Source organism: Aspergillus terreus, genomic scaffold (assembly GCF_000149615.1).
Source record: "Aspergillus terreus NIH2624 scaffold_2 genomic scaffold, whole genome shotgun sequence".
Lineage (NCBI taxonomy): Eukaryota > Fungi > Ascomycota > Eurotiomycetes > Eurotiales > Aspergillaceae > Aspergillus > Aspergillus terreus.
Window position 1 is genome coordinate 2,464,135 of NT_165925.1, and position 12,159 is coordinate 2,476,293.

Below are 12,159 nucleotides of genomic sequence, written 5' to 3' on the forward strand. Positions count from 1 at the left end.
CTCGGACGCGCCTACATACCTTACCACAGAGTCCAGAGTCTTCCCCGATCGATCGACTCTGCATCCGCTCCATGCCGCTTACGGCCATCTTGCCTCTTTGGTAATGCGCTCGGGATGTTGGGACTCACAGATGTGCGACCTTCGCTCGACATGGATGATGTCCTGGGTCTTGTTTCTCTCGCTGTGGCTCGCCCTGGCCCAGGGCATGAAGACAGATCAAATTAAGGGCCTCAGGTAAGGGACCCAGGTGATTGGAAGGGGGCGGCGCGTATGGCACGGTGTGGTTGTGCATCTGGCTTATCTGACATGATTGACACAGGAAAGAAACGGAGCAGATGTTCTACCATGGTTTCGAAAACTACATCAAATACGCTTATCCCGAAGACGAACTACGCCCGCTATCCTGCCGCCCCTTGTCCCGCGACCGCGAGAACCCCGCGCATGCCGAGCTGAACGACGTGTTGGGGAATTACTCCCTGACACTGATTGACAGTCTGTCGTCGCTAGCGATCCTGTCGAGTGCCGACGATGGCGGTCGAGCATTGGGCCACTTTCAAGATGGGATCAAGGACTTTGTGCGGCTGTATGGTGATGGCTCAAGTGGTCCTGCTGGTCAGGGCGAGCGAGCAAGGGGTTTCGACATCGATAGCAAGGTGCAAGTCTTTGAAACGGTCATCAGAGGACTAGGTAGGGTGCTCTCCAGCCAATTATGGATGCAGCTTCTTCTGACAGTTGCGGTCGCCAGGGGGCCTACTCAGCGCCCACCTTTTCGCAGTGGGAGATCTCCCAATTACCGGATACAGCCCTCCGGAGACCGAGGCTGCGTTTGCCAAAGCATGGGACAAGACGTCCTTCCCTAAGGATAGCCATGGCATCGAGTGGGAGAATGGCTTTGTCTACGACGGACAGTTTCTCCGTCTCGCTACCGATCTGGCAAATCGCCTTTTACCGGCTTTCTACACGGACACCGGTCTTCCGTACCCGCGAGTCAACCTTCGATACGGGGTGCAACGGCACCCCTTCTATGCGAATTCCCCGCTAAACACCGCCAGAGCGTGTGACGGCCCTAGTCACGCGTCTTGTCAGAAACCTCGACGCTCCTCGCTGCAAGAAACAACGGAGACGTGCAGCGCTGGCGCTGGCAGCTTAGTTCTGGAATTTACGGTGCTGAGTAGGCTGACCGGAGACGGTCGGTACGAGGAGCTGGCCAAAAGGGCGTTCTGGGCCGTCTGGTCCAGACGGAGTGAAATTGGATTGATTGGCTCTGGCATTGATGCAGAGTCGGGCAGATGGGTTCACTCCTATACCGGGGTAGGTTGTCTGCAGTACCTAGTACAGTTGGGGTTTGTGACTGATCTTTAAACCCATCAGATCGGCGCGGGAATTGATAGCTTTTTTGAATACGCATTCAAGTCGTATGTCCTGCTTTCCTCGGGGGAAAGGCCGCCATATGACACTGAGAGTCCTTGGCGTGCGTTGGATGACTATTTTCTTCCTCTCAGCGAATACGAACATTCCCCTGAAGCGTTTTTGCAAGTGTGGGAGGAATCTCACGCTTCAATAAAGCGCCATCTGTACCGAGGGGAGGGCTATCAACACCCGCATTTAATTCAAGGGGATATCTTCACCGGTGCCACCAGGGCCTTCTGGATTGATAGCCTGAGCGCCTTTTACCCAGGGCTCCTGACCCTGGCAGGGGAATTGGACGAGGCGATTGGGATCCACTTGCTCACGACCGCGGTTTGGACCCGATTCTCCGGCCTTCCTGAGAGATGGAATGTGGCTACCGGGAATATCGAGGGTGGACTCGCCTGGTATGGTGGTCGGCCTGAGTTTGTGGAATCAACGTACTATCTATACCGCGCCACCAAAGACCCCTGGTACTTGCATGTCGGCGAGATGGTGCTTCGGGACCTTAAACGGCGATGTTGGACCAAATGCGGCTGGGCTGGGCTTCAGGACGTGCGGAACGGAGAGCTTAGTGACCGGATGGAGAGCTTTTTCCTCGGTGAAACTGCCAAGTATCTCTTCCTGCTGTACCATCCGGAACATCCCCTGAACAAGATGGACCAACCGTTTGTCTTCTCTACTGAAGGTCACCCGTTGATCATCCCAAAGAGTACGTTTGGCTCGGAGGCCCCACGCAACGAACAAACGCCTGTCTTCGGGGCAGCCAGGGAGTCTGTCTGTCAGACAGCGCCGGTACCCCCAACATTCGGCCTGTCTTCGACAGCTGCACGGCCAGATGTATTCCATGCCGCAAGCCTGGCTCGCTTGCACCTGATGCCAAACAGAGGCCCTGCGGAGGGGCCACTTTTGGACTATGCGAAAGATCATCCGAGTGTGTCTGTGTCTGATCTGTCGTCGCCGACAAACTATACCTTCTTCCCGTGGACGCTACCGCCAGAATTGATACCCTTCAATGCAACCAGCTCCCCCATGAACGTTCGTCCCACGCTCGACATCTCGTTTCCCTCGTTGCCCGGCATGGTCCTGGGCTCTGGATCCCTGGAGCGCGTGAGAGATGGGGTTTTGGTCAAGGCCATCGGAGGCCTGCGGCTGAGCATGATCCAAGACGTGCCGTCGCAGGGCGTGTCTGAGCAATCCAACGGCGAAGAATACCGGGTTCAGGTGATCAACAACGTGCCACTTGGAAAAGATGAGAAGGTATATCTCTCGCGGGAGATCACATTTGATGTCCTGGACCCCAGCGATCCGAACTTCACGCGCATTCGCGACTCCGCCATGGTTGACCTCGTCATTGACGTACTTCCAGAAACCGTCCGTCGAGGAAATGATTCAGATGATCTTGAAGAATCGGCTACTGCGGCAGAGCCGCTCGTCCGCGGATCCAAACACCTCGCCGACGATCACAAGCTCGGCCCCGTCGACCCTTCACCGTCGGGCATGAGAACCGTCCTATCGTCGGTGATGCAGTCGCTCTCGGCCCTATTGCGCGACGAAATACAGGGTTCCTCGGGCAAACCGCGGCCTCTACGACTCGCCCTGCCGGCATCTACTGCCTCGGGACTGGGATCCGGCCCGATGCCGGAGGTGGAGGACGCGACCACCTTCTCCGTTACGGGCGACGTCTCCAAGAACCGCCTTGCGTGGTCTACAATCTACTTCGCAGACGACCTCTGCGACGACCGCATCCCGCGCGAGGTCGTACAGAACCACCAGGTGCTGGTCCTCAAGCGCGGAGGGTGCAACTTCTCGCAGAAACTCCGCAACATCGCAGCGTACCCGCCATCGCGGCACGCCCTGAAACTGGTCATCGTGGTGTCCGACGAGGAACCGACCGACGAGCAGACCGCCGGTGTCGACACACCCTCCCCGGCGCCTCCGGGTTTTGCGGCCCTCCGTGCGGCGCCGTATCTCGCCCGGCCCCATCTGGACGAACCCCAGCTGACGGCCGGCGGCATCGCGCGACGCCACCTGATCCCCATGGTCATGGTGGGCGGCGGGGACGAGACGTATGCGTTGCTCCAACGGGCAGTGGGCGTGGGAATCAAACGACGATATACGGTGCGGTCGCAGGGCGTTCCAATCAGCAACTTGTATGTTATCTGAGGAGGTTGAGAGTTGAGTCGGTGAACGATTTGTGTATATATCTAGCATCTGATAGACGACGGGAATACCCTTCCACCTACCACGTACCACGGAACGGCCGTGAAAATCCAGGCCGCCACGAGGGGCTTCTTCCAATAAGAACGGAACCCGGCGCGGAACCGAGTTGCGGGGAGAACAACTTTGTCCCTCGTTCCTTAGTCACGTTTCGCCTTTTATACCTGTCCACAGACATCTGCTCCCTACTCCGAAACAAAAACTACCTACCTCCCACAAGACAATACCCCAGAGTAACTCAACAACCATGCATCCACAAGACACCTCCGCAGCAGCCAAAACCACCATCACCATCACCACCACCGACCTAATCGACCCCTCGCCATCAACCACCCGCGCGCGCGCCCTCTACTTCGCCTACGGCTCCAACCTCTCCTTCACGCAAATGCGCCACCGCTGCACCCAGAACCCGCACCTCTCCGCGCGCCCCGTCGCCCTCGCCCGCCTCGACCACTGGCGCTGGCTCATCTGCCAACCGGGCTACGCGAACGTCGTCCCGCCGCCGCACCTGCGCATCGGCCCCCAAGCGCGCGACGGCGACGCCGTCCCTGTGTCCGGCGCTGAGGATGCCGTCTTCGGCGTGCTGTACGAGATGGACGCGGCGGACGAGCGGCTGCTGGACGGGTACGAGGGCGTCGATCACGAGGCGCCGCTGGTCGACCCGGGTAGTCGCGACTGTCCGGTTCCGTGGAGTGTGCGCCCGCGCGAACAGGGTCGTGGGGATTATAATAAGTGGTATGTACCTGCTACGGTGGTGCAGTGGCTTGACGAGGCGCAGCGCGTGCGCTGGGAGGGGAGCTCCGGAGAGGGAATGGTGCCTACGTTGGTGTATGTGGACGAATTGCGGGTGCGCTCGGCGCCGCCGAAGGAGGAGTATGTGCCGCGGATGAATCGGGCGATTCGCGAGGCGGAGACGTTAGGGTTCCCGAAGGGGTGGGCGGATGAGGTGATGAGGAAGTGGATTCCGTTGGAGAATTAGTGTACTTCCTTCGTACATGCGTAGATAGATTCATGCATATAGATGAGGGTGATATACATAGATGCAGTTACTGGGATAAAGCGTCCATTAGTCTATCGTTATTTCATTGATTATTGTAAGTATGGCTGCCCGATCGCTATCTACTTTTGTCTGTGTCTGTCCCCGGCGACCCAATCACCCTGGTGTTTCATCCGGTGGTGCGGATCGTGACGCGGATGCAGCGCCTGTCCATGTGGCCGGCGGCTGGCAATACGGCCGGTCGACATGCAAATCATCGCGGCGGGATGGCGGGGACGATCGATCCGATCGGAGATTTTGTTTCTTTTTTTCATTTTTGCTTTTGGTGGGGGGAGTCGACAACCGCCATCATATCCGTCCCGACAAAGGAAAATACTTTTTCGAGTGCACAAAGGCAAAGAACAAGATACACATTTAGTCCTTCTTCTCCTGCCCCGTGAGGAGCGTGTAGACAGGGGCGGGGAGCTTATCCCGGCCCTTGAGGAAGTCGAGTTCGAGGATGAAGACAAAGCCCATCAGGTTGCCACCCATCTTGTTGATGAGCTGGCCGGCCGCGTAGGCGGAGCCACCTGCATTACCATTAGCATGCGCATATTAAATCGATTCCTAGAGGCAAACGCACCGGTGGCGATAATGTCATCGACAACGATGACCTTCTGGCCCGGCTTGATGGAGTCGGCCTGCATCTGGAAAAAGTCCTGGCCGTACTCCTTATCGTAGGCTTGGGTTTCACATGGGCCGGGTAGCTTGCCCTGCTTGCGCACCGGCACGAAGCTGGCGCCGAGGCGCAGGGCCAGGCTAGGGCCGATCAGGAAGCCGCGGGCCTCAAGGCCGACGATGACATCGGGCTTCTGGCCGCCGTAGGATTCGAGGAGGTGCAGCTCCAGACAGCGCAGGAGGGCCTCGTGGAGGGTCGGGTCGGCGAAGATGGGGAGGATATCCTCGAAGAGAATGCCGGGCGACGGGAAATCGGGGAATTGACGGAGGGCGCCACGCAGTCTTACCTTAAGACTGGCGAGTTCGGTGGTGCGGGAGGCAGCGGAGGAGGACTGTCCGGCGACTTGGGCGGCGGCATCAGGAGTTTGCGACGGGGGGATCGATTGGGACATGGTGAAGAGAGAAAGGGAAGAAGTTCAGGAGTGAAAGAGGGAGGGGGAGGGGTGGATAAGGGAGAAAAAAAAAGGGACTAGGACTAGAGCAGGGGGGGTGAGTGGATGAGGGGTGAAGGAGATCGAAAAAGGTAAAAATCGAGCAGTCGAGATGATAAGCGGCGGAGGGGTTTTCGGTACGTTACCGTACACTGTAGTAGGAGGTTAGGTACTAATCTGGGAAATTTTGTCTATGTATTTAGTCGATTGTCACTAGAATTACTTGTTATTATTACTATATATATTTACAATAGTAATTTAGCATATAATTAGTTATGTTATTCTACATATGTACGAGTATTGTGTTGAGAAAATCCCATGATAAGTCATCAAGTCTAGATCTGCCCCTCCTTCTTTCTATGTATATCCAGCATACTTCATACTTGCTTCTCAATTCTCCTGCCTACACACTCTATATATAGCTCTCTGGCCCATCACTCCCTCGGCGGAGGACTGAACTCCTGGACACGCCACAAAGGCCATTCTCGATGGAGATAGCACCACTGTCTACTCCCTAGTGGAATGGATCAACAGGGAATCCACCGCGGATCGCCGGTTCAGCCGAATCGCTTCTAGTCTCGGAGGTTGTTCCTTGTGGTTTCTCTGTACAGGTACAGCAGAACAATTCAGGGTTCCTTTGTTCAAAGAGAGACATGTCTTCAATCTTGACAGACATCCATGTCGTCAAAGACCCCCGATGCATCCCTCTCAGCCTATCCTTCACGCCCTCCATCATCTCCATTGTCAAAGCAGACGTCAAAGCTTTCAACGCGATAGGCCAGCATCGCTGCGTGATATGAACCACCCAACCTTTCCACGCAATCTGCCATACCCATCGGATCTGACCGCCATCATTCGTCCACCATGCGCCGGTCCATGACTGTCTCGACTATCATGCAATTCTCGGATCTTCCGTATCCATTCGACTGCAGTCTGGCCACTCCCATCTTGCCACTACGGAGTACAAGTGGGAAGTCGTGGAGAATACATATATCACAGCCTTTATTCCTCCTCATCAACCATAATCCATATCCATCCTCCCATCGTATTCCGTATACGGTCGTACGGATAGTCCCTAAAACGAACTCGGGGTGTCACAATCAGGCATCAGGATGACAACGACGGGTCCCTGGCGGAGGATTCCAGCCCAATCGTCCCACTCGACGCCATGAATCATCCTGTCGGTCTCCCCCACCGTGGCCGCCAGCGCCTGCAGCCATCTGCAGCCACTTGTCGCACCCTGGCGTCACGGCGCTCGGGGGCTCTCTCGTCGCCTGTCAGGACTCGTAACGGGCCACTGGCGCAGCCCTCGTTGCGTGCATGCGGTTGTAATGGCCGCCGCAGCCCACTCCCTGCAGGCCAGACCAGAGCACATCCACCTAGCGCGGAACGACTAACGCTGGATCGGCATGGTCTGCCACCGGGGGCGGTGTTTCAGCTTGTGTAGGGGACTGCGGGATTTTGCCGGGGATTTGTGGCTATTTTGGCTGTTTGTACGTGGTAAAAATAACGACGCGCGGATGTCGGATGCGTTGTTTTCATGGGGATCTGGAAAAGTATGGGGCAAAAAAAGAAAGCCGAACGCGGGGGTCGAACCCGCAACCTTGAGATTAAGAGTCTCACGCTCTGCCGATTGAGCTAGCCCGGCTTGCTGTTGAGCGCCGGGCTTTTTTTGACTAGATGAGGGGGGAGCTACTGCCTAACCTGCTAGATAGGTATGGCATGGCCTGCTTTACAAAGAAGCTGATGCTGGCTCAAGAGGATGGACTTTGCACTGATCACTTCATATTGGCTGCATATGGTCCAATCTATCAATCCACTGGCCCTTCGGTATGGTTGTTCCCTATGCTGCTGCAGTCCTATATATATATTATTTCCACCTGCAGACTATATACGAGCCAGTAAGACATTGCGAGACATATATCCGGTGGAGATATGCCTCATACACATGCAAGGTACATGTCAAGGTAGTAAATCTGCAGGGTCCAACATACACGTGCAGATCACACCATGATATACCGATACTAACCACTCCAAGCCCCAAACAATAGACCGTCAGTAGCTCAAGACGTAGATAATGACGGAGACCTTTGACCAATAGTAGTAAATGATAGACCGGCACTGTGACATGCCACATAAGTATCCTACTCAGCAAGAGACAGACAGTCTTGCTCTAGGTGAATCAGGAACAGAATACCGAGAGGCCAGAAGACAAGATGTCTAATGGCACATGTAAAGATGTTACCAGAGCAAAGTTAGCGAGAGACTGTGTGCATTGGTCCGGACCTAGAGTGCATACAAAGCAGCCACCACTGACAGTCACAGGGTCGCTGACCAAAGCCAGACCAGCCAGCCCCAGCTCCTGTATCTACCTAGTAGTGACTGCACCTTCTCAGCACCAGCTCAAGTCCCCCACAACACACATTCACAACAACGACAATAACCATCAAACACGACAACCACCAAGACACAGCAATGCAGGCTCCACCTCCCACCCCCAACTCCGGCTACCTGTCGCTGAGCGGCTCGCCCTCGAAGGACAGGAGACAACGCATCCCGAACTCCCTGCCGACCCTGGCGATGATCCTCAACGACGAGATCGCGACCATGGAACACATCAACAACGCACTCATGGAGCATCTGAACAACGACCGCGTCCTGGAAAGATTCGAATCCTTCAACTTCGCCGAGTCGGACGACGACGAGAACAACGAAAAGGTCGACGCCCACCACCGCAGCCGTGCGAACGGGAGCGACAAGAAACGAACCGAATCGCCTCAAAACCGCTCCACAAACCAGAGCTCCCCAACCGATGACCACCACCCGGACATCGAAGGAAGCGTCCGTGCAGTTCTCGCCAGACACAGACGGGCCTATTCCGCAAACGACATCGGCTTCGCTGCCCAGCTTCCGTATGACCCGGTCATAGCTAGGGAAGTCGCGCGAGTCTTCCAAGTTTCAGAAGCCGAGATGAGAAGGCCCAGGGCCTCGCGCAGATGACAGAGTTCAAGACTAGCACATGGTGAGTCTATCTATTCCATAGAGTATATTGAGTCAGAGACTGACCTTTTGTGCATCACTAGTCCTGCCAGAAAAGTGTTTGATGATCGTTTGCCTTGTTCATTGTTCCTCCCACCAAAAGTTCATCTGTTAGAGTGACGGAGTCCATGGGGATTTGAAGTTGTGATTTGTTTTCATTGATGTGAAAGAGTTCCAGCTGCTAGCACTGCCATCTGGCAGACGCCCGTTAAAGGGCTAGTGAATAAGAATACTCATGATACTCATACATGGTAGTGAATGTGATAGCGCGATCCGGAACTCACGATGCCGGAACTACAACAGCTGGCCGTCAACACCATCACGTGGTGACCGCACGGACCAGCTCGCTTATTTTCCGCTCTGTTTTCAGGCAACGATCTCCTTCTGCTTTCTTCCTCCTTCCCATCTCCCTCTTTCTCACTCCCATGATCTTTCAGCTGCGCTTCTGCTTTGTGCAGAGGTGCTCTACCTTTCATCAAATGTGATGCTCAATACCTTGTAACATTTCTTGAACACAACATGTCCCCTGCACCGGTGGTGGCGGACACGCAGCAGGATCTGCAACTGCAGACCTTAGCTAGAGCTTTTGAAGCTCTTCTGCTAACCACCCAAGAACTCGGCAGTAAAGAAAGACGCTTACAGCAACGGCTGGAATATGCCAACACTGAGGTAACCTTCTCCTCTCCTTCCCTCTATCCTCCCCCCTCCCCAGTCTCATATGACGAGAAAAATCGATTAGCTCTAGATCAGGAGTCGCATCTGCGGCGGTGACGGATATAACATGTATTATCTGATGAGACTTGCCCACCTACCTTGATGTTTTACGTCGAATTCTCGGACGAGTACTAATGTCGTCTAGTATTTGAAATTAGCAGACCGTCTCCCGGGTGGACGCGATACCCATACGAAGATCGTCTCGGAGAAGATCCTGGGCCACTATGCCGAACTCCAACCCCCTCATAAACCATCGTTAAACCCTCCGGATGTAGTAAAGACGCTGGCCGAGTCTGGAAACGTAGGAGAGCAGATGCTTACTGCCATAACGGAGGGCCTGGAGTGCTACCAAACCATCCTGCGCAGCCAGGGGGATAGGCCTCTATCTGATGCTAATCCATGTCTCGTCGCCACCCGGGCTGGGGTTCCGGGTCCCCTGGAGAAAGACTTCACGACCAAGGGTACCCAGGGCCGCCTGCGATGTCCCTTCGCCAAGCCACCAGGCCAACCCTCTGAAAATGGGGCGTCGCATGGGGCTGGAAGACTTGATCCCGCTCAAAATGGTGATGCGTGCGGACACGAGGATTTGGACCCAATCAAAGCCGAAAAATCCGACAGACGGTCGAGTCAGGCCCCCTCCGCGAGGACCTCCACCACTCAATGTCCCGTTTCTCGGTGTCCCATCAGATATCTAGATAAACATAGTCCGGAGGAAGTGGCCGAGTATGTCGAGCGGCACAAGCACGAGATCCCTCGCAGCCATGCCATCTGCGTGGCGCGGTACCAGAAGGATTCGTCCAGCATGCGCCAGCTGGATGCGAAGTACGGTAGCCTGATCAACATGATCCGCGGCTTGTCCATGAAGCACCAGGCCTTTCTACCCAACCGGGCCAATGGAGATGCCCCCGGCTCTAGCACGTCTGCTGAACGGGTGGTGAAATGGGCGGAGGAAGTTGGTCTGAAGTCAGACACACAGCCGTCTATCAAAGAAGAGGAGGAACCAGACGAGGAAGACAGGAAGGGCCACTTTGACCGCCCGCTGCGCGAAGTTCGTGTTGGCGAATCCCCGAGCCGGCCTTGGGGGATTCCTGTTCCCATCCCTCCTGCTGCATCGGCGCCGCAGTCTCCTGTGGCTCCTGTCCCTGCCACTATAGGGGCTCCTTCGAATGACCCTTCAGGATCCGCTGCCACGGACATGCACTCGACGTCGCCGTTCCATCATCCCGCTGGCGAGAACACCGCAGCTGCTCCCAAGGGTCGTTGTCCGTTTGGCCATGGCGCACCTCCTGCACCAGCCCCAGACCACGCAGAGCCCGAAACCGAGACTGTCAGGCATCCCCAGCAGATGAATGATGCCGTGGAACATGACGCTGGAAAGCACCCCGGAGACGGCTGTCCGACAAATTCCCCGGCGAATATCGTATTCAACGGGCCGGTGTTCTTTGGTTTTTCCCCAGAACACACGGCGGCATTCCTGCAGCAGCTGGGCCATCTGAACAATACCAGAACGGGGACGTAAATACTTGCATCACATGTACATATTACTTCTCCATATATTTACCTGAATGAATACCCATACTTAATGGATGTGAAGTACATAGAGTACCTTGTGTTATCGCCCCACCGAATCGGGCGGGGAGGGCCTCAGGCCAACTTTCCCGCGGAATACCTTACGGAGTACTGCTCCCCACCTCGTATCGTACTTAAAGCAACCTCCGTTCTGCCCCTCCATCTCCCCCTCATGCTCCGTTCCAGCTCTCGTCGTCTCTTCTCGCACGTCTCCCTCTCCTCTCCTCTCTTCTGCACCCTCGCGACCTCTCCCCGCGTCGTTCGACCCGTATATCGCTCCCAAACCGCCACAATGTCTGGAATGACCCCTGTCACCACCGCCGGTGCCTGCCCTCGTAAGTCCCCAACCACACCTACAGATTAACCCATTACCCCCGGTCAATTGCGAAAAGCACAACCAAAAGAACCAGGCTAATCGTGACTCTGCAGCTGCCGGCCCCTACGTGAGTCCTCCTCACCTCATCTTACGTCACAGCCGACCCCCTTCCACCTAGCTACACCACGAAATTGACAATCGACTAACCAATCCTTCAATTGAATAGTCCCAGGCCATCCGCGCCAACGGCCAGATCTTCGTCTCGGGCCAGATCCCCGCCGACGCATCCGGAAACCTCGTCTCGGGCAACATCGGCGAGCTCACCCAGGCCTGCTGCAACAACATCAAGGCCATCGTTGAGGCGGCCGGATCCAGCGTGAGCAAGATCGTCAAGGTCAACGTATGTTTGTATTTGTGCTTTTGCGGGGGAGTGTGCTGTGCTAACGGACGTGTCGCAGGTCTTCCTGACGGATATGGCCAACTTTGCCGAGATGAACGCTACCTATGAGAAGTTCTTCGTCCACAAGCCCGCGCGTAGCTGTGTCGCTGTTGCGCAGCTGCCTAAGGGTGTGCCTGTTGAGATTGAGTGCATTGCTCTTGAGTAGATGCTTCGCGGATGGAGCACGAATCAATGAAAGTTTGAATATGACTTATGTCTTTCTTTGCAAGTGTGTAGATGAATAGTCAACGTCGTATTCGATTAGGTCATAAGTACAGCTGCATATTACGTCCACAGGCGAAAATGGGAA

General features: G+C 55.4%; 5 protein-coding genes and 1 non-coding gene across 6 annotated transcripts; 4 read left to right on the top strand and 2 right to left on the bottom strand.

Annotated features, from left to right (window-relative positions):
- Positions 1-103: 103 nt before the first annotated feature.
- On the top strand, positions 104-4,606 carry ATEG_01862 (uncharacterized protein; the record flags this gene model as incomplete). Its single annotated transcript, XM_001209227.1, has 5 exons — positions 104-234; positions 320-687; positions 746-1,311; positions 1,372-3,560; positions 3,802-4,606. The coding sequence occupies 5 exons, from the start codon at positions 104-106 to the stop codon at positions 4,604-4,606; spliced, it is 4,059 nt and encodes a 1,352-aa protein (XP_001209227.1).
- Positions 4,607-5,038: 432 nt separating this feature from the next.
- ATEG_01863 (adenine phosphoribosyltransferase APT1) lies at positions 5,039-5,733 on the bottom strand (the record flags this gene model as incomplete). Its single annotated transcript, XM_001209228.1, has 2 exons — positions 5,039-5,193; positions 5,247-5,733. 2 exons carry the CDS (start codon positions 5,731-5,733, stop codon positions 5,039-5,041), a joined length of 642 nt encoding a protein of 213 aa, XP_001209228.1.
- A 1,614-nt stretch (positions 5,734-7,347) lies between these two features.
- On the bottom strand, positions 7,348-7,420 carry ATEG_10494. Its single transcript has one exon. It is a non-coding gene; the product is annotated as a tRNA-Lys (tRNA).
- Positions 7,421-8,247: 827 nt separating this feature from the next.
- On the top strand, positions 8,248-8,772 carry ATEG_01864 (uncharacterized protein; the record flags this gene model as incomplete). The annotated part of the gene is made up of 1 exon (XM_001209229.1): positions 8,248-8,772. One exon carries the CDS (start codon positions 8,248-8,250, stop codon positions 8,770-8,772), a length of 525 nt encoding a protein of 174 aa, XP_001209229.1.
- A 558-nt stretch (positions 8,773-9,330) lies between these two features.
- On the top strand, positions 9,331-11,044 carry ATEG_01865 (uncharacterized protein; the record flags this gene model as incomplete). The annotated part of the gene is made up of 2 exons (XM_001209230.1): positions 9,331-9,480; positions 9,671-11,044. The coding sequence occupies 2 exons, from the start codon at positions 9,331-9,333 to the stop codon at positions 11,042-11,044; spliced, it is 1,524 nt and encodes a 507-aa protein (XP_001209230.1).
- A 342-nt stretch (positions 11,045-11,386) lies between these two features.
- On the top strand, positions 11,387-12,015 carry ATEG_01866 (protein MMF1, mitochondrial precursor; the record flags this gene model as incomplete). Its single annotated transcript, XM_001209231.1, has 4 exons — positions 11,387-11,429; positions 11,524-11,537; positions 11,637-11,810; positions 11,869-12,015. 4 exons carry the CDS (start codon positions 11,387-11,389, stop codon positions 12,013-12,015), a joined length of 378 nt encoding a protein of 125 aa, XP_001209231.1.
- Positions 12,016-12,159: the final 144 nt, after the last annotated feature.